Here is a 22,711-nt window from a genome sequence, read left to right as displayed (position 1 = left end):
TATACAGTTCATTTTTACTAACATTACTATCATGGTACAGTAACTTTGTGAGGGAAGAGCAACTATATAGGTCTTATTTCTACTTTTTTTATTATGATTGGCTTTAAATAGGAAAAAATTTAAATATTACCTAGATATCACAGTTAGAAGGACCATTAGATATCACGCTAAGAAAGTGTTCATGAATGATACAACTAGTAGTAAGAGAGGTTTCTCAGTTTATCCAGTATCATACAGCACACGCTGTCAGAGTAGACCAAGTCTGCATTTCTGAACTTAACTCCAGAGTTCTTTCCCCTACATTTCAGCTATAGTATTTTGTAATAGAACAACTATTACTTATCTATAATCTGAACAGATTTATTTATTCATCATTATTTCTAATTTACCAACTATCCTAATTTGTCAAAAATGTAAAACAAACTTTGCCATGGTAAGAACACATTTCCTCCCTTTAATCCTTTTCTCTATTACAAGTAATTTATTTCATGTAACCCAAATAAATAATAAATATATGTGATTTTTCAATTATTATGTATTAGTTCAAATGTTAACATAAGTGGTTTTAACCACTTAGTTTCATCACTTTAAGAAGCTTGTGTAACAAATATAAAACATTCTCTTGGGAAAACTCATATTCTCTGGAGACTCAGAAAACAATTTATTTTCGTATTGCTAAGATTTTTCTATCTGCCTTTAGCCTGCTGACTCAGAGCCCACTTCATAGTTTATTGGTATCACTAAAATTGAGAAAAGTGGAGAAAAATAAGACTATATAAACTTTATAGGGGAAAAGGATAATAAATATACTTTTGAATATTTTAGGGAGCCAATAGCACTAGGTTAGAAATTTATACAGCCATCAGTGTAGTAATGATAAGTAAATTTCATTTTCCAATGATTGTAATCATCTAGATTTAGAAGAGTAGAGAAGAGGAATAATCTGAATGTTTAATTAGGGTGATGGGGTAACAAAAATTAAAGATCTAATTTTTGGGAGGCATAAATCTAATTTTGGAGACCAACACTGAGAAAATATGTTGTATGTGTCTATTGAATGTCCTCCAGATTTTTCAGAAACTTCTCTATTTAATTTATATATAGTGTCTTGTATTTCATAAGTCTTGTGAAATCCATAATGATTTCAAAATGGGACAGATAATGGAAAGCTTGATATTACATGACTATTTAACAAGGAACTTCTTGAATCAATACTATTTGCACTAAAAAAGTGTTATTTTCTAGACACATATTACTTGCTTATATATGTTCCTAGGTACAATAATAGCATGCCTTAATGCTTAATATTCTGCTTCCATCTTAACTTCCTAAACTCTAATTCTTTGCACCTAATATACAAGATTTTCTCATGAACATTGACCAAAAATATCCAAGACATGTGGGTTTGTCTTTGTCTTCTTATTTATTTCTCTTTGACCCACTTAACTCTGGGTTTAGTGTCTTCAAGCATTTACTCAGGTGACATTTAGTACAGATTAAAACCATAGTTCTTATCATGAAGTCCTTTCCACTATACTTGTGTAAGTCTATTTCTAGGACAAAACTTTCACAGGCACAACTTTACTTTCTTGTATTTGCTTTGCCCAAATCAAAACTCAATAGGCACACTTTATGTTTTGATAAGTTAACTATGAAGACTCTTTATTTTTATTATAAAAATGTAACAATTTAACCCATGGGAAAAATATTGTAATTTGTACTCTTGTCTGAATCCATAGTTTCTGTTTGTTAATAAAATGATTACACTGGGGGAAAAAAAAGGTGACTATCTTATTGTGATATCATTGATTAGAATCTCAAATTAAAGAGAAACAATATTCACATGATGATTTATTCATTCAACAAACAGTGTTGAATACTTATTACATGCCAGTAATTATACTATGCCTTGAAGGTAGAGTGATGGACAAAATTAGATCTAATCTTTGCCTCTTGAATTTTATGATCGGGTGGCTAAATGTCACAAACATGTATGAAAGTGAAAAAAAGTGAAAGTGAAGTCGCTCAGTCGTGTCCGATTCTTTGCGACCCCATGGACTGTAGCCAACCAGGCTCCTCTGTCCATGGATTTTCCAGGCAGGGGTACTGGAGTGGGTTGCCATTTCCTTCTCCAAGGGATCTTCCCAACCCAGGGATTGAACCCAGGCCTCCCGCATTGTAGGCAGACGCTTTACTGTCTGAGCCATCAGGCAAGTTGTACATGTATGTATGATTACAATTTCCATACTTAATAAAGTATCAGCGAAAAATACATACAGTCAAATAAACTATTCTCCAAAAAAATAGCCAAGAACAATTTTTCCTATGATGGGAATAATGTCCTTTCTTCTTGTATTTTTGCCTTTGATTTAGAGTAAAAGTGCATCAATTCTGGAAATTCCTAATATTATAATCTTATGAGAATATTCATTGTTAACATGCAGATATTAAAATTTAGAAAATCCACTGCTGCTGCTGCTGCTAAGTCGCTTCAGTCGTGTCCGACTCTGTGCTACCCTATAGACGGCAGCCCACCAGGCTCCCCTGTCCCTGGGATTCTCCAGGCAAGAATGCTGGAGTGGGTTGCCATTTCCTTCTCCAATGCATGAAAGTGAAGTCGCTCAGTCGTGTCCGACTCTTAGTGATCCCATGGACTGCAGCCCACCAGGCCCCTCCGTCCATGGGATTTTCCACTATGATTTATTAAATCCACAATGCAATTGTGGAAACACATGGAGTGCATGCTTGTGTGCTCAGTCACTCAGTCGTGTTTACTTTTTCCGACCCTGTGGATTGTAGCCTGCCGGGCTCCTCTGTCCATGGGATTCTCCAGGCAAGAATACTGGAGTGGGCTGCCATTTTCTCCTCAAAGGTTCTTCCCGACCCAGGAATTGAATCCGTATCTCCTGCAGCTCCTGGCATTGTCAAGTGGATTATTTACCATTGAGCCACCATGGAAGCTCCAATACATGGAGTATCTATCATAAAACCTGAATAAGAGACAGAAGATTCAGAATATCCCTTGCAATACTGAAAAAGAAAAACAAAGTTAGATGGCTGAGATTACCAGACATCAAGTCTTATTATGAAGTTACTATAAGAAGAACAATGTGGTTTTGGCAAAAAGAATAGACAGATTAATGGAACAGAACAGATAGTCTAGAAATAGATCCACATAAATATAATCAAGCAAGTATAGACAGGCCATTGGAGAAAGGATAGTCTTTCTATCAAATGGTACCGAAGCAGCTAGATACCCACATGCAAAAAGAACATTTATTTATAGACCTTACACCTTTCACATAAATTAACTCAAAATGGATCATGGACATACATGTAATATACAAAATTATACAATTTATAGAAAATAACATCAGAAAAGCACAATCCATGAATGATGAAAAGATAAATTGGAATTCATTAAATTTTAAAACTTTTGCTTTACAAAAAATACTCTTTAGAGAATTAGAAGACAAACCAAACAGTAAGAAAGTATTTGGAAAACACATATATGATAAAGGACTTATCTCCAAGATATAAAAGGAACTCTCTAAACTCTACAGTAGGGAATAAGAAAGCAATTACAAAATGGACAAGAGATCTGGGCAGGTACTTCAGCAGAGATGTACAGATGGAAAATAAGCATAGGAAAAGATACTCTACGTCATTTGTCATTAGAGAATTGCACATTTAAACATGAGATACTACATCACACTTATTAGGATGGCCAAATTCCAGAACAGTTATAACACCAAACCTGTGGAGGATGCAGAGCAACCGGAACTTTCATTCATTGCTGGTGGGAATGCAAAGTGGTACACTTTGAAAGGCAGTCTGACTATTACAAAGCCAAACAAAGACCTACTATTCAATTAAGCAATCACACTCTTAGTTCTTTACTGAAAGAAATTTAAAATTATACTCCAGAGGAATGGTACGGGAAGGGAGGTGGGAGGGGGGTTCAGGATGGGGAACACATGTATACCCGTGGCGGATTCATGTTGATGTATGGCAAAACCAATACAATATTGTAAAGTAATTAACCTCCAATTAAAATAAATAAAAAAAAGGATACTCACACATAAACCTAAAATACAAATGTTCAAAGTAACAACAAAGATGTCCTTCAATAGATTAATGAATAAGTAAACTACGGTACAAGATATAATGAGGTATTATTCAATCATTTTTTAAAAAGCTCTAGTTTTAAATGTGTATTGTTAATTAAAAAAAGTCTGTCCGGAAAAACTATATACTGTATGATTTTAACTAATGATATTCTGGAAAAGATAAAACTGTGAAGACAGTAAAACAGATTAGTGGTTGCCAGGAATTTAGGAGGAGTAAAGAGTGGAATGGATATGTAAAGCATAGGACATTCTCAGGTCAGTGAAAGTATTTTGTATGATGTTATTATGGTGGACTCATGAATTTATTTGTTTGTCAAAACTCACAGAACTATAAAACACAAAGTCTAATTCCTAAAATAAAATATTGTCTTTAATTCATAAATATTTATCAATATTGGTTCATTAATTGTAACAGAATTTCACACTAATTCAAGATATTAATAATAAGGTATATAGTATATAAGGAGGGAATGGAATTGTTTACTCAATTTTGTATGAAATAAAACTGCTCTATAAAATAGCTCTATTTATTATTTAAAGTGATCTCTTAAGAAGTAGCACTTCAAATGGAAAATAAATTTAAATGATATGCCTTCTGTCAAAAAGAAATGAAAAATATGAGGGTAAAGAACAATGATACAATAAGGCCTCCCTTCACTTTTTACTATAAGTATGTTCAACTGGAATAAAGATTTCTGTTTTACATGCATCATTTTATAATAGTTTTCCACTAAAAAGATTTTCAAACTATTATCTATTTTAAAGTGGTATCCCAGGTCTAGTATTAAACCAGTAGTAATTAATGTTAATTTCATTATGATCTATTTAGCAATAATTTAAAAAAAAACCTTAGCAAATAGAAAATATTTTATTTTTAAAGCTACTTCAAAATACTAATGAAATAATAGCCTAATATACGAAATGATTTTTTTTTCTTTGAAAACTTTTAATATAGGTGACTCACATAGACAAAACCCTGCAATTTACTCCCTTATAAATAATGCCATTTACACCCATTTTTTCTTTCTTCAACTTTTTTTTTTTTTTGCATGTGTGGGTATGTTTTAGTTGATACTTTTTATTTGAGAATAACTTCAGGAAAACATTGAGAATAATTGTTTTGTGTGTATTTTTTTACCTAGTTCCCCTAATTTCAACATCTTTCATAATATTTACCAAAACTCAGATATTGATATTGGTACTACACAATTAGTTAAATTTCAGATTCTAGTCTCATTTATTTTCTCTTAAAAAACAATCAATATACTACATTACATTTTCTATTTGTGTCTTTATATAGTATCTCTTGATCTATAACTTTATCTCAATTGTTTCCTTGTTTTTCATATTTTTAACGGTTTGAGACTATTAGGTATTTTTGTAGAATGTCCCTCAATTTGTGTTTGTTTGCTGTTTTCTCAGGGTTAGACTTATGTAATGAACTTTGGGAAGAATACCACAGAGCTGATGTGCCCTCATCTCATGATATCTGTCAGTATGTAATATCAACATGACTCTTCATGGTGATATTAGACTTGATCTCCAGGTTAAAATATGTCTCCCTGCCAGTTTCTTTACTCACTGTAAAGCTTCTATTTTCGCTTCCATTTTTTGTGTTACTTAAGTGAGACTTACACTCATGCGGAGATTAGCTGCATATACAATTTGGAATTCTTATGTAGGAAAATTTCATCTCTTGTCCTCGTTTATTTATTTATCACTTATTCCGTCACTTACTTATAGCAGTATGGACTCATAGATATTTACAAAGTTCTTTGAGTCAGAATATATTATCATCAGTATTTATGTTTTTGAATTATTTCAGTGTTGGCAATGGGAGCTCTTTCAGTTTGGCACCTGTGTCCTTTGACTATTCCTTTTTTTTGTTTTTAATAGAAGCTATCTCTGAAGATTATATTATATAGGTTGCAGAGTTATATTACTTTTGTATAATGCACTAATAGTTCACCTCACCATGTAATTAATTTACATCCTTCTGACTACACCTTCAATATACACTTATTGATCAATTATTTATTAGTTGATTTTTCAATACATGTGTATGGGGCCCTACTGTGTGCTAGACACTCCTCTGAGCACTGTGGGTAGCTTAGGGAAAGGCATCAGAGATATGACAAAATGCTGATGACGGAGAGTATTGTAGACCTCTTCAGAAAACTTTGGCTTTTTAATTATATATGAATAAAATATGAATCCTCAAGGAGTGTGTTGAGAAGTTAATCACATTGCTTGTTTTAATATAAAGACCGATCATTTCAGCAGCTGCATTAAAGACTATAGACTGACCAGTGTTCATGCAGGGAGACCAATTTGGAAAAGCAGTACAGGTGAAATGATACTCTGAAATTAGCTGTGGGATGGTGGTAAGACTGTTCTGGATGATTTTTTTTATGATTTTTTAAAATATAAATTTATTTATTTTAATTGGAGGTTAATTACTTTACACTATTGTGTTCTGGATTTTTGATGGATTAGATCTGAGATGTGGGAGAAAGGGAAATGTTAAGGATAATCCCAAGTTTAAAGTGCTGAACAACTACGGTGATAAAACTGACAATGTGTGTGTGTGTATGTGTGTGTGTGTGTGCGCGCAAACATACATGGACAAAATCCCTGACTTCTAGTGTTTAATAATAAATATTGAGTGGAATTGTGGTCTAGAGTATGAAAAACGATTACTGAACAATGTGTATATGAATCTCTGGCACACAATGCATAGGCCAAAATGTTTTAATTGCATTATTTTATTTACAAAATTAAAGATTAGTTCCCTAATATAGATATATAGATTTCCCCCCTACTATTGTAACTATTTTCTTTTTCATGTTTTAATTGAAAATAATATCCTAGAATATTTTCCTGTAACATTTTGTAAAATTCCTTTGAATCAGTAACACTATAATTTGGATTTTTGTTATTCCTTCACCCGCTTTACAGGTCTCAGAGTACTTGGAGTTTTTTACAAACCCCTCTTTCTAGGTTGTTTTTTACTTTTCATTGTTCATTCTGAGCTTATTTGAATTTGCCATAACCTAGTTTTATGATACTTGTGATGTTTAGTACTGATTTTGCATATACATTTAATGATTTCCCTATGATATAATGTCTGTAAAAGTGTTAAAATAAGGTTTTCTTCCTTTTTCTTAAATTATAAAGTTCCTCTCTATATATCCCAATCGCACAGATGACTTGTTGTTTTTCTGTTCTCCACATGTAATGAAGAATTTATCCAAAAAAAAAAGAATTTATCCATTTTCTATCAGATGTATATGTGAGTATTCAAAATATGGCACAAATCTTTATTCTAGGAATTATTTGCCAAAAAATGTGTTTATGTAATAATGTACTAAGTATTAGTACATTACTAACAGCAGTATAAGATATAAGATAGCAGTATGATAATTTTTAGTACATCTACATATAAATGCAAGAATAATACATGTATTTGAAGATTAGTGCATCCAGAATCCAGAGATAATAAAAAATCTTGTCTATTTCTTTCTTGCTTTGGAATTTCAATACTACTGGCCATATTAAGAACCTGAGATAAAAGGAAAAAGCAAGAAATAATTTGAACGCTAGTAATCTACACTGCAGCAATTCACAATAGTGTGTTATATATAGAAAGAGATCAGTCATTGTTTTCAAGGCTGCTAAATAAAACTGAACTCTTGGAATGGCATGCCACTTGACCTTTCCAGGTTTCACCAGCAGTATTTAAGTTGTTCAAAGGGAGCACACTTGCATGTGTCTCCTGTTGACAAGGCAGCTTCTCCTGGTAGTTTGCAGAATGTTCAAAAGGCACAAGTCTCTTGCTTCAGAACGCAGGAGAGAGTTGATTTCTCGAGGAGCTACACGGTCCATACTGAAGGATGACATGAAAAATTTTCATTTTTTGTCGCAATTTATACTCTCAGCAGGCCCTCTAAAATCAACGTCAGCAGTTAAACATTCAAAAACTACTCACTTTGAGATTGAAATACTTGATGCTCAAACCAAAAAGCAGATATGTATTGTGGACAAGGTGAGTTTTATTTATTTATTTGAATTTCTCTTTTCTGCCTCAAAGATTATTGATCAGCTGATTGATGCTGAAAAAGACTATACCAAAATATATTTTTGGGTTTTCATACCAATTTTATGATGTGTAGGGTGGATACTTTAGCATGTACTTTAAAGTATGTTTTGCATACTTTGTTTCTATAAAAGATACCCAATGCATCTTTCATATTCAATTTAAAGGGTAGCTAATAATTATTAGGTTCCGATTTTCTTCCTAATATTGGGGCCATTGTCAGGAGGTGAAATTTCAGTGCTCACCTTCTCAGCCTACATGACATTTGCCTAGGGTTTTCTCTTCAAGCACTTCCTTGCATATTCAAATGTCCATAGTTTTAATAGTGCTTTTAGAAAACAGCAGGCAAAAGGCACTAAATTTATTAAAATAATATGTAACATATGGGATAAAATCTAGCCATTTGAAAATTGTTTAGAATTGATTTAATTGTCTACAGTGTTACAGTGTTTAGGAACTTAAATTACTGTTTAAAACTACAGAGTCTGAGTTCCTAAGAAGAATGTCTTGCTTAATATATCATTCATCTACACTCATATCACTGATGTTTCACTAAGGAAAGATAAGATATATACTTACCAGGTTAGAAAAATAATACACAAATATATATGTGCGTTGTAGATAGATGTGTATGTGCAATCTTCCAATCATTTTTAGTTTTTCTAAAGTTTGATAAAAAACATGAGTACTTCAGTTTATTATGGGAAAGACTGACATTTTAATAAAACATTTATTTATTTTGCTCTAAAGACATGTTGAATAAGTATTTTGCTATTTTTCTAAAATGAAAATTCAATCACTGATTCCATTTATCTATGCTCTAGCTATGTTTCTAGATAAGAGGAAAAGAGAAGAAACTATTTACTTGTTTTTAACTGCCAAGAATATGATATATACCTTCTTATAGTAATTAAACATTGTGACCAGTCCATTAGTTGGAAAATACTTTTATTTACAGGTGGAAATGAAAGAGAGAACTTTTACAAGTTCATGCAGGTCATATGTGGAATGTATGAAATTGAAAACCTTTACTTCAGAACTCTGAATCATATTATTTCTCTATAGTACCACTAGAGTCATGTATAAATTATAAATATGCATTATGTATAATATATTTTTAACTTACAAACTTCAGGCATGTTACAATTTAAGTATTTCGGTAAAATGTGTGATTTTTTTATATTATACTGTAGTAGGATAAATTTTAAAGGTAAAACTACTATCTAGAAGTTGTTGATGTTTGTAGGTTCTCACTACTGAAAATTGAAAACTTACAAGGAAAATATAATAAAATTAAGGTAGAATAAAACAATAAATGGAATAGATATTATATTGGCCAACGATTTCCAAAGAACATGATTCTAAAATGAGATGTTATTGTGTCTTTTCTGATATGTGTCTAAACTTTGACATGAAATTCATTTTAAATGAGAAAATGTTGAGCTCCTAATTATTTCCCTACTACATTTAAATTTCCTATTATTGAGATTTTTAAGACACAGGGCTTGCATTTTTAGGTATTAATTAAACTGCACAAAATTTAAGCATACAGAAAACCAATATTCTTTTCAGATAAAGATTTGTTTTCAGAATCTCACATCTGAACTCTAAGAGACCCAGTAATTGCATCTCCAATGGCAAATCTTTAGGGAAATTCATTAGGCTAGCTACAGGATTAATTTGGGATTCCTCACGGCCTTTACTGCACAATCAACACCATCTGATGTGTAACTTGCTGCATCCAAATCATTGACTTGTCAGAACAATGGGCTTCGTTTTGTCTTGTACTAGTTTTGCAATTTGGTAAATTGTCTCATAATGATGGCAAGACATATAAAAGAAAAAAATCTGGATTAGTTTGCTGCTTTGCTTTATGATTGTAAACATGAAAAAATAGTGTTTGTTGTCTCACACAGTTTTTTCTTGAACAAATTAACAGCTATATTAATAGTAGGTCATGTTAATTGCCTGTCATTATACTTGGCTCTACCTAGTATATGAAAACCGTGTTACTTAAATTTGGTCTCTGTCTTTCAGTAAGTGTAATAAAAGTTATAAAGTAGTAAAAGTTAAAGGTCATATATTTTGGAACAAGTATACTGGGACCAAATACCTACTACATCAGTCATATCTATCAAACACTCAGGAAAACCATTGAAGTGCTTATCACCAGGACTCTTATTTTGAACATAGGTTAATGAAATCTATTTTATAAGCCTATGGTGAAGAGTAAGAATAAGATATGTAACACATTTAGCATAGTGTCTTGAACATAATAGGGAAAAGAAATTTTTTTTAGCTTAATAATCATTTGGAGGGAGAAACTTAATATGCCTACAAATCCAAGAAAAAATAAGTGATGAAACACTTGAAAGTTACCTATTGAGAAGATTTGTTATAATATGTTATATATGAATTTTCAAATATGCATAGGATGTATGTATTTAGTAATATGTGCTGAACTCTAGTAGAAATTTTGTTGCATCTAGCCAATACAACTTTAACTGAGGAATGGGCAAAAAATTTTTGCTCAAGATATTCATAAGACAAAAATATTAAAGGAATTCTTTGGATTAAAGAAAACATATTGAATCACATTCTTTTATTCATACACACAAACACAAACACCCCAGGAAACAAATCCTTCTATTATCCTCTCAAGTTTCTATCTCATTTTTCTCATTACTTTTATCGTGGTCATGATGTCTGTCCACATTTTCCTCTTTCATTCTATTTTAAACCCACTGCGTTCAGGCATTTGCCTCCATCACTTCTCAGAACATGAACTTGCTGAGGTTTGCCAGTGAGGCAGTGATAAATACCTCACTAAATCCAAAGGTCAATTCTCATGCTTCACTTACTCAGTATATGGATACCGTTTGCCACTGTTAAGTACATCATCCTCCATAAAATATGTTTGATACTTGAGTTCCAGGAAAACACACATGCATTTTAAAAAAAAACAATGTTGCTGACTTCTTCCTTTTCTCTTGCTGCTTCTTTATTAACTGACTTATTAGATGTGGACTGTCACCAACTCAGTCATCAGGACTTTTCTCCATGTTTAATCATTTACCTATGGAGTGCTATAGCTTTAAATATCATCTGTCTATTGATGACTCATAAACATGTAATCATAGCTTATCTTTTCCCCTGAAATGCAAATCCAATTATCTTTGTGTCTATCTTCCTATGTATGTATATATGTATGTATGTATCTATGTAGCTATTTATTCATCTGTCTCTCTATACAGCTATTTGGATCTTTACTAGGCATCTCAAACTGAAGTATCTAAAACTGAGCATTTGGTCTTCCCTGAAAATTTTTCCACAGAGTTTTCTAAATCAACAAGTAGCAACTACACACTTCAAATAGGTCAAGCCAAACACTTGGAGGCATCATGACTGGTCTCTTCATCTCACAGCCCACATACAATCCATCCTCTTCATGATACTTTCAAATATATCCAGACTGACAAATTTTCACCGCCTCTCCCACCAGCACTGCTAAATCTTTCCTCTGCTCTGTCCTTAGCACATTCAATATATACTCTACATAGCAACCAAAACTAGACTGTTAAATCATGTCAGAGAACACCATTCCCCACTCATAACTAGTCAGTGTGTTCCTTTGGGTCTTTACTTCCTGTCACTTTTTCCTTGGGGCCTTTCCTGACTACCTACTTAAAACTGCAAAGTCTGCCATTGTTCTTCATTACCCTTCCCTGTTCTACTTCTTTACTAAAACCTATTACTATCTAACATATTGTTTATTTTCCTTTTTTCATTTTGTTTATTATTAGGCTTAACCCTATTATGCTAGCTTCACAAAGTCAAGGATTTGTTTTTTTTTTTTTTTCCTTCACTCCTGTGTCTCTAACACTTAAAACAGTGCTTGGTCCAAAGAAAGCACTTTATTCAATTATTTATTGAATAACTCAATGCCTGTTCAAGAGATATGTGGATTTGATAATGCACTCATGTTTAGCAGTGGTAGTTTTGGGATGGAGGAGTATGATATTTAAAAATACTGCTTTTTTTTACTATTTTCTAAATCTAATTTGGGCTTCTCTTTTAGCTCAGTTGGTAAAGAATCTGCCTGCAATGCAGGAGACCTGGATTCTATCCCTGGGTTGGGAAGATCCCCTGGAGAAGGAAATGGCAACCCACTCCAGTATCCTTGCCTGGAAAATCTCATGGACAGAGGAGCCTGGTGAGCTGCAGTTCATGGGGTTGTAAAGAGTTGGGCACGACTGAGTGAATAACACTTACTTAAATCTAACTACAAATCAAATAAATGTAAATATATTTATAGAAAAACATTTAATTAAATCATTTCATTGAATGCCCAAATTACTCTTGGCTTGCTCCCAAAAAGATATATAGAATTTAACTTTGTATTGTGTATAATTTACTAACAAATAGTCATGTTCTTATTACAGAAGCTAATAAGCCTTTCATAAAAAGGCAATGTGTATGGGAATATTTAATTGGTATAGTTATTTCCCATGAATAATTAAACTGCAGATAATATGAGTATCTTCTTGTTCTTTAGTGGCTAAGTCCTATCCGACTCTTTTTTTTTTTTTTTTATAGCACATGCAACCCCATGTGCTATAGCCCATCAGGCTCCTCTGTCCATGATTTTCCAGATGAAAATACTGGATTGGGTTGGCACTTTCTTCTCCAGGGTATCTTCCTGACTCAGGGATCGAACCTGGGTTTTCTGAACTGGCAGGCGGATTCTTTACCACTGAGCCACCGGAAAAGCCCAGTATGACTATTTGCGTGTGTGTGTGTGTGTGTGTGTGTGTGTGTGTGCGCGCACATGCGCGCACACACACAATAAGTCACTTCAATTGTGTCCAACTCTTTGTGACCCTGTGGACTGTAGCCCTACAGACTCCTTTATCCAAGGGATTTTCGAGAATACTGGAGTGGGTTGCTATGCCCTCCTCCAGGGCATCTTTCCGACCCAAGGATTGAACATGTGTCTTTTATATCTCCTTCACTGGGAGGCAGGCTGTTTACCACTAGCACCACTTAGGAAGCCAAGTATGACAATGAAGACTGATAAAAGTGAGAAGATTTAAAAAATATTGTTAAATATCATTTTAAGTATTTTTGGAACATTAAAAATACATATGAAAAGTACATTTTTTAAAATTAACAATGAGTAATTTCTAGTTGCTAACTATTTCCATCTCACTTCTATTTTTTAAAATGTCAGAAGCTTATCTGGTGACAAGTGAATGATTCAAGAGCATGGAAAGAACTCTAAAAAGCTAAGCTAGTTAACATTTCCAATATCATCACATTCTTTTTTCTTTAATCTTTTCTCCAAGGAACTTGACCTCAAGAGACCTCTATCTTTTATTTTGTATACTCTATGAAAAAATTGTCAAAAACTTTTTAAAGACTTCTTATGAATAGAATCCTCAGTAATTCTCCAATTCTTTTAAAGGCAAAAATACCAGTGTTCACTAGAAAACTGTGGAGAAAATAATAGGCTAGTAAGATTTCACAAAAAATTGAAGCCCATATTTATGGGCTTCCTGGTGGCTCAGGCAGTAAAGATATATATATATATATATATATATATATATATATATATATATACACACACACACACACACATATATACATAAAATAACATTAGTTAGTATTCAAACCTAGTATTCAAACCTAGAAAATACTAATACTTAAGTTAGAAAATTTGAGAATTCTTAATGTCTGACCTTGCCACTTTAAATATTTTATCTTGGACATGTAATTTAGCATATGTGTGCCTTAATTTTCTAATCTGTAAAATGAGAATGACACTTGTCTTAAAATGGTCTAATGGCAGTTTTCAGAATTTCATGCATATGCAAATACAAATATCTTCCTGTTCTTCCATTCCAACTCTTCTTTCTCCTTCTCTTGTTTTCTATTCCTCTTTTCTCCTCTATTTTTTCAGTCTCTTCTTCACATCCCTGTTCTCTTTTTTCTCCTCTCCACTTTATCCCCTCCATTCTATTTCTTATGATGTGGCATCATATAATTGAAAGTTTATGACTTTTGAACTAAAATACACCATATTTTAATATAAATTTGGCCTGCTTTTTTTTTTCTCTTTTTCCTTGGATATAGTCCAATATATATGTCCCTTATTATCTTTTTCTAGAAAAGTATCTAGATATTATTAATCTTCTTCCCCTGTATAGAAGAAGAAAAATTGGCACAGGGAGTTGAAAAGAAGAATTTAGTGTGTTTTAGAACCAAACTTTGAATCTGGCCAATATACATTCTGTGGCTTGTTCTTAACTACCATACACTATTATGTGGAAAATTATTGACCTTTACTAGCCAAAATCCTCATTTTCTATTCAATTTCATGATTGAGGCATCTGACTTCCAGTAAAATGTGTTTCAGGCCATTGGTCCTATTTTACAAGGATGTCTACTTGCCTTTCCACTTAACATAAAGAAAGACTCTTAAGCATATTAAAATATATTTATGGACTTCCCTGGTGGCTCAGGCAGTAAAGATATATATATATATATATATATATATATACACACACACACACATAAAATAATATTAGTATTCAAACCTAGAAATTAAAAACATTTAAATTTTCCTCTAATAATAGAGATAAAATGTGCTTTAAAAGTTCTTATTTTTTAAGATTAAGAAATTGAAACGAATGGTTCCTTCCAGAAAAGGTAATTAGTATAATCATTTTGTATGAACCCACGAGATCCCCAGTGCCCACTCTTCTTTTATATATGATTGAGAATTCCATAATGCAGCATGCATTTCAAAATAATCATTGTTTAATATTTTCTGCCCTGTCTTATATTTCTCTCAGAAAAGGTATACCTATTTTGTATGTTTGTTCATGACATGTAGTCCAAATATATAATGTTATTGAAGAGATAATTTAGTGCAATGATTTATGCCCTGAAGTCAGTTATGTTTGTATCTGCATTTGAGCTTTGCAAATCATTGTCTTATCACCTTAACATATTGCTTAACTATTCTGATTCTTGGTTTTCCAAGTAGGATAAATATCAAACCAAAGTAAGGTAAACATCTATCTTCCAGGAGTATCTGTGGATTTTATACTTCTATGAAAAATATTGTACCATGTTTGTCACACGGTTATTTGTATGCAAATGAACATTATTTTAGATAGTGGTGATACATTTTAAAATGTTATTCCACTGAAATGGAAAAATATTTAAACTGATAATTTTTTATTATGACTGTAAAAATTTAGGCATTTCAATGATAGTTATTATTATTCCTTTCTGAAATGATTAGTAAGGGCTTCCCTGATAGCTCAGTTGGTAAAGACTCTGCCTGCAATGCAGGAGACCCCAGTTGGATTCCTGGGTCAGTAAGATTTGCTGGAGAAGGGATAGGCTACCCACTCCAGTATTCTTGGGCTTCCATTGTGGCTCAGCTGATAAGAAATTCACCTACAATGTGGGAGACCTGGGTTCGATCCCGGGGTTGGGAAGATCCCCTGGGAAAGGAAAAGGCTACCCACTCCAGTATTCTGGCCTGGAGAATTCCATGGACTGTATAGTCCATGGGACTGCAAAGAGTCGGACACGACTGATTAGGAAGCATTAGAATTAGAAAGCATAGTCACAGGGTCCCATCTATGCAGAATCAATTCCTAGAAGTCTGTATCCCACCTGCATATTCCAAATAATATGCATACTTACTTATACTATGTTATACCATGGAGATGCCAATAGATGTACAAGCAATTCCTGTCACTTTAATAGTAGAGAAAAAAAAATAATGTATTCTAGAAAACTATTAATGAATGACATTTACAAAACTAATATACACTGTTGTAAATATTTAACTAATTTATGTCTACACATTTCAATTTTCCATTTTTATCACTGTTTACAGTAAGGCTAAGATGTCATTTTTATATCCTAATACATGAGGTCATGATACTCCATTTAGAAAATAAACATAGATGATTAGGTTTTAGAGGATGCCTCTAGAAATAAAATGGTTGAAATTTACCTGATTCAGTCATTCTCTTACTCTGTATTTTGACATTTTATAGTATCACAATCAAGTATCTATTGATTTAAAAGATATTTTATTGATATATTGTCCACTGTTCTATTACCTTTTCGAGATAATGCATTAACACAAACAGATACAATTCCTAATTTCATTGATTTAATTCTCTCCTATGGAAGATGAACACTGTAAAAGTAATTTTACATGCAAAAATATATACAATGTGAGAGGGAAAACAAGGTAATTTGGGGTGGTAAACATAGGAAGATTACTTGGTCTGTTGCACAGGAAAAGTCTTCCTGGAGAAATGGTGTTTATGTGTGGCCCAGATAGTGAATAAGATGAAGAGAAGTAGGAGGATAAGATAGACACTTAGGAGGTAGAAACAATAGTACATGTTGTTTGGTTGTCAAGAATGAGGGACAGGAAGGGTGTAGATATGATGCTAAAATGATGTTTGAGCAACTGAAGATCCTGAAGATGAAAATCCCTTATGATAATACAGTGGAAGAAACAAATAGATTCAAGGGTTTAGCTCTGATGGAGTGCTGGAAGAACTATGGATGGAGGTCCATGACATTGTAGAGGAGGCAGTGATCAAGACCATCCCCAAGAAAAAGAAATGCAAAAAGGCAAAGTAGTTGTCTGAGGAGGCCTTGGAAATAGCTGAGAAAAGAAGAGATGTTAAAGGCAAGGAGAAAAGGAAATATATACCCATTTGAATGCAGAGTTCCAGAGAATAGCAAGGAGAGATAAGAAAGCCTTCCTCAGTAATCAGTGCAAAGAAATAGAGGGAAACAATAGAATGGGAAAGACTAGAAATCTCTTCAAGAAAATTACAGATACCAAGGGAATATTTCATGCAAAGATGGGCACAGTAAAGGACAGAAACTGTATGGATCTAGCAGATGCAGAAGATATTAAGAAGGGGTGGCAAGGATACATAGAAGAAGTATACAAAAAAGATTGTCATGACCCAGATAATCACAATAGTGTGATCACTCACGTAGAGCCAGACATTCTTGAACGCGAAGTCACGTGGGCATTAGGAAACATCACTAGGAAGAATGCAACTGGAGGTGATGGAATTCCAGTTGAGCTATTTCAAATGCTAAAAGATGATGCTGTGAAACTGCTGCACTCAATATGCCAGCAAATTTGGAAAATGCAGCAGTGGCCACAGGACTGGAAAAGGTCAGTTTTTATTCCAATCCCAACGAAGGGCAATGCCAAAGAATATTCAAACAACCTCACAAAAGCACTCATCTCACACACTAGCAAAGTAATGCTCAAAACTCTCCAAGCCAGGCTTCAACAGTACTTGAACAAAGAACTTGCAGATGTTCAAGCTAGATTTACAACAAGCAGAGGAACCAGAGCTCAAATTGCCAACATCTGCTAGAATCATTGAAAAAGCAAGAAAGTTCCAGAAAAACATCTGCTGCAAAGTCACGTCAGTCGTGTCCGACTCTGTGCAACCCCATAGATGGCAGCCCACCAGGCTCCCCCGTCCCTGGGATTCTCCAGGCAAGAACACTGGAGTGGGTTGCCATCCTTCTCCAATGCATGAAAGTGAAAAGTGAAAGTGAAGTTGCTCAGTCGTGTCTGACTCTTAGCGACCCCATGGACTGCAAGCCCATCAGGCTTCTCCATCCATGGGAGTTTCCAGGCAAGAGTACTGGAGTGGGTAGCCAGTGCCTCCTCCCCAGAAAAACATCTACTTCTGCTTTACTGATGATACCAAAGCCTATGACTGTGTACATCACAATAAACTGTTTAAAATTCTTCAAGAGATGGGAATACCAGACCACTTTACCTGCCTACTGAAAAATCTCTATGCAGGTCAAGAAGCAACAGTTAGAATTGGACATGGAACTACAGACTGGTTCCAAATAGGGAAAGGAGTATATCAAGAATGTATATTGTTACCCTGTTTATTTAACTTATATGAAGAGTACTTCATGAGAAATGGTGGACTGGATGAAGCACAGCTGGAACACAGATTGTGGGAGAGAAATATCAATAAGCTCAGATATTCAGATGACACCCCCCTTATGGCAGAAATCTAAGAGAAACTAAAGAGTCTTTTGATGAAGTGAAAGGGGAGAGTGAAAAAGCTGGCTTAAAACTCAACTTTCAAAAAAACAAAGATCATGGCATCAAGTCCCATCATTCATGGCAAATAGATGGGAAATAATTGACACAGTGACAGATTTTATTTTCTTGGACTCCAAAATCACTGCAGATGGTGACTGCAGCTGTGAAATTAAAAGACACTTGCCCCAAGTGTAACAGATTAATATTTACATTATGACTAATAATTTTATCAAAAACACTTTTTTCACACCAACGTTATGAAGTTAATAAACATTATCTTATAAAAGAAAAAAAAATAAAAGACACTTGCTCCTTGGAAGAAAAGCTCTGATGAACCTACACAGCATATTAAAAAACAGAGACATTACTTTGCCTACAAAGGTCCATCTAGTCCAAGTTAAAATTTTTCCAGTAATCATGTATGGATGTGAGAGTTGGACTATAAAAAAGCTGGACACTGAAGAACTGATGCTTTTGAACTGTGGTGTTGGAGAAGACTCTTGAAAGTCCCACCAGTCAAATCTAATGGAAATCATTCCTGGGTTTTCACTGGAAGGACTCATCAGTTTGTACTTCCTGGGGGTCTTCAGTTTGCATTATAATGACTCATCAGCTGAAGCTCCAATACTTTGGCTACCTAATGTGAATAACTGATTCATTGGAAAAGACCCTGATGTTTGGAAAGACTGAAGGCAGGAGGAGAAGAGGATGACAGAGGATGAGATGATTGGATTGCATCACTGACTGGATGGACATGAGTTTGAGCATGCTCTGGGAGTTGGTGATGGACAGGGAAGCCTGGTGGGCTGCAGTCCATGGGGTCACAAAGTATAGAACACAACTGAGTGACTGAACTGATCAAATGTTTGTTGTGGATTTTTATGTTTGCTATTAGTTTGCTTTCTTATTATTTTTCAGACTAGTTGAGAGTAAGGGAGGAAGCAAACACTCAAGTTTGTACATTTTCTTTTTTTTTTCTAATTTTATTTTATTTTTAAACTTTACATAATTGTATTAGTTTTGCCAAATATCAAAATGAATCCGCCACAGGTATACATGTGTTCCCCGTCCCGAACCCTCCTCCCTCCTCCCTCCCCATACCATCCCTCTGGGCCGTCCCAGTGCACCAGCCCCAAGCATCCAGCATCGTGCATGGAACCTGGACTGGCAACTCGTTTCCTACATGATATTAAAAGTTTGTACATTTTAAATTGGAGATCTTTGGGAGATAACCAGTAAGCAGTTGCGTTTGAAGATGTAGAACTCAGGACAGTGGTCCAGGTGAAATATATTAACTTGAGGATTAGAATCATATAGGTAGTCTTTGAGGCCTTTTGAGTAGAGAAGATAAAATTAAGAAAGAACAATGTGATTGATTGGAAGGGAAATGAATCAACTGTAGAAAACTAAGAAATTCCAAAATGTAAAGATTTTAAATAAAGAGATGAAGAAGATTTTAAATAAAGATATAAATGAAGAGAAGGCTCCAGAGTATTAGAAGAAATATGTCAAATGTTATATAACAGAAGACTAAGAAAAAAATTGATTTGAGAAAAAAATTGATTAGAGATCAGTAGAGTCAAATGCAGCTAAGTAAAACAGAGGAATGCTGTGAGTGTCCCATATATTAAAGGTTGCAGTATTAATTGCTGAATTTAATGAGACCACTTTAGATACAATAACTTGGGGGGAATCTAGTCTGGAATGGGACTGCCAAGAAATGCAGAATAAAAATTTGAGTTTCCTGAAAGGCCCTTCCTTTGTAGGTTGGGGACGGGGGGAGAGGCTCTTGAAAAATGTACTTGTCCTAACTCTATTATTCAACTTTATACTCTTATTTATTTCAATTCACATACTTGGAATTATCTTCTACCTTTTCTTTATTACTCCATGTTTCAATATTCTATACTACTCAGCTATCCCAAAAGAGCCTTGTAATTTGCATTGTTTCACTTTTGATCAAATTTGATTCATGTTCCTGAAGTGTACTGTCACAATCTTATGTCTAATTCACATTCATTCTTCATGGTCCAACTGAGACAACAACCATTTCATGTGCCAGTATTATATCCTATAAGCAGATGTGTTCTTTGTCCCAGTAATAATTAGTTGAAATCTCCATTATGTACGTTATATAGGCTAGTAGTTGGGACTGAGCATTTGTACCTATCTTAACAATTTGAAAAATTGATTTTGTGCTTGCTCAATCACATAATCTTCTTGAAATGACGATTGTATCTGGTATATCAGTATTTAATTTTATAGCAACTTAGTTTCATTTTATTTTACAAATGAATTAGTCTACAGCAAAGTAGAAATTTTTCAGAAGTGATACTTTATCCCACATAGTTTGAGAAGCACTAAACAAGATGACATGAAAGTGACCATTTCAACACTGCCATCATTCAAGCAGATCAAATCACCTAAATGCTATTTTACAATATATGTATCTTGGATGCAAAATAAGAACATGCCATATTTAGGTTCTTCCTGGATTTCTTTCCAAAGATCACAGTTTCTTAAAAGGCAAAGTAAAATAATAACTCTCAAAGGTTTGTGCTGTAAGTATAGAACAAAACTTATGGCTAAAATGACAAAATTTTAGACAAATACAAGTAAATGAATTGCATTTCTCTTGGAAATTTAAAGATCAGATGAAAAATGAAATGTTAACCATTTAAGGAAGAAAATTTGGAGAATTATATTGTGCAATTAAAACAGAACCTGCTGCTGCTGCTGCTAAGTAGCTTCAGTCATGTCCGACTCTGTGCGACCCCATAGACAGCAGCCCACCAGGCTCCCCCGTCCCTGGGATTCTCCAGGCAAGAACACTGGAGTGGGTTGCCATTTCCTTCCCCAGTGCATGAAAGTGAAAAGTAAATGTAAAGTCGCTCAGTCGTGTCAGACTCTTAGCGACCCTATGGACTGCCAGCCCACCAGGCTCCTCCATCCATGGGGATTTCCAGGCAAGAGTACTAGAGTGGGGTGCCATTGCCTTCTCCCAAAACAGAACCTATTTCCTATTAATTCAAGACTGAATGAAGAAACTTAATAGTTGGAATCATATGTTTAATAGACATACAACATTTTCTTTACAGAACATAGCTGTGAAATGGTGACTATATTTTAGTAAGATGTGTAGAGGTGAGAGGGTTATGGCTACTTTGTTATTTAAATTAGACAAAGTTACTTTATGAGTGGCTACTGTATTTTAGGTTAGTTACATGGGGTTGAAAATTAGACACATTTCTTTATTCTGATAAGAATGAGAGAGACTAGACATTTTAAAACAAATTATAATATGACTAAAAGCATAGGAGAGTTTAGCCCAAATTATACTAAGAAAGCTGAGAAAAGAATACTTCTCATCAGAGGGATGTTTAGTGGGTGAGGATAAGAAAACTGAATTCATTGGAAGGAGGAGGATAAGAAAACTGAATTCATTGGAAGGAGGGACTCAAAAATATTTTTTTTAAATAGGTATAGTATAATACATTCACATATGTAGGGTAGAAAGAACATCCTCTCAGAAGAATACTTAGCATTAGAAAGGCAAATAGACAGCAAAGTAATAAGCAAGATTTCTGGCCCTATATAATTAAGTTCATGGTGTGATGCTGCAAAAAGGAGTGAATTGAGAAAACAAACAGTAGATGGTGTCAGAGAAGACAATGGCACCCTACTCCAGTACTCTTGCCTGGAAAATCCTATGGACGGAGGAGCCTGGTGGGCTGCAGTCCATGGGGTCACGAAGAGTCAGGCATGACTGAGTGACTTCACTTTCACTTTTCACTTTCACGTGTTGGAGAAGGAAATGGCAACCCACTCCAGTGTTCTTGCCTGGAGAATCCCAGGGATGGTAGAACCTGGTGGGCTGCCGTCTGTGGGATCACACAGAGTTGGACACGACTGAAGCGACTTAGCAGCAGCAGCAGAGCAGATGGTGTGGGTGGGACTGATGGTATGGGTGGAGGCCTACATGCCTTGCAAGGCATCTGGACTTCTTATTCTCTTTCAAACCAGAGGGATAATGTTTTCAGATCTGCCAACTGGAAAATTAAATCCGGCAACCTTGTGAAAGATAGACTGAAAAGTAGAAAGACTGAAAACAGAGAGTGCAGTAAAACTGAGGAGTAAATATTTTCTCAACCTGTTAAGGACAAACATGGGAGATAAATTGACATCAGGGGATCTGCTTAGGCTTTGAGGATACTCAGCCACCTCTCACATGTAACTGGTTTGTGACATTGGGCAATGGCCTTGTTTCTTTTCCCTTATACTTAACTGATACAAGTTATCTGATTGGAGGCACCTGAACATATATCACCTTCCATGAGGAATTTCCCGAAG

General features: G+C 34.3%; 1 protein-coding gene across 1 annotated transcript in view; it reads left to right on the top strand.

Moving 5' to 3' along the window:
* The first annotated feature begins 7,908 nt into the window (after positions 1–7,908).
* TECRL (trans-2,3-enoyl-CoA reductase like) overlaps positions 7,909–22,711 on the top strand; it is a 142,671-nt gene continuing 127,868 nt past the window's right edge. The window contains exon 1 of the mRNA XM_070372954.1: positions 7,909–8,175. Coding sequence (XP_070229055.1) covers positions 7,942–8,175 — 234 coding nt within the window. The 5' untranslated portion in view covers positions 7,909–7,941. The remainder of the gene's footprint in view (positions 8,176–22,711) is intronic.

The sequence above is a fragment of the Bos mutus genome, chromosome 6, assembly GCF_027580195.1.
Source record: "Bos mutus isolate GX-2022 chromosome 6, NWIPB_WYAK_1.1, whole genome shotgun sequence".
NCBI classification, from domain to species: Eukaryota; Metazoa; Chordata; class Mammalia; order Artiodactyla; family Bovidae; genus Bos; species Bos mutus.
This window is presented reverse-complemented; position numbering and strand designations above follow the sequence as displayed.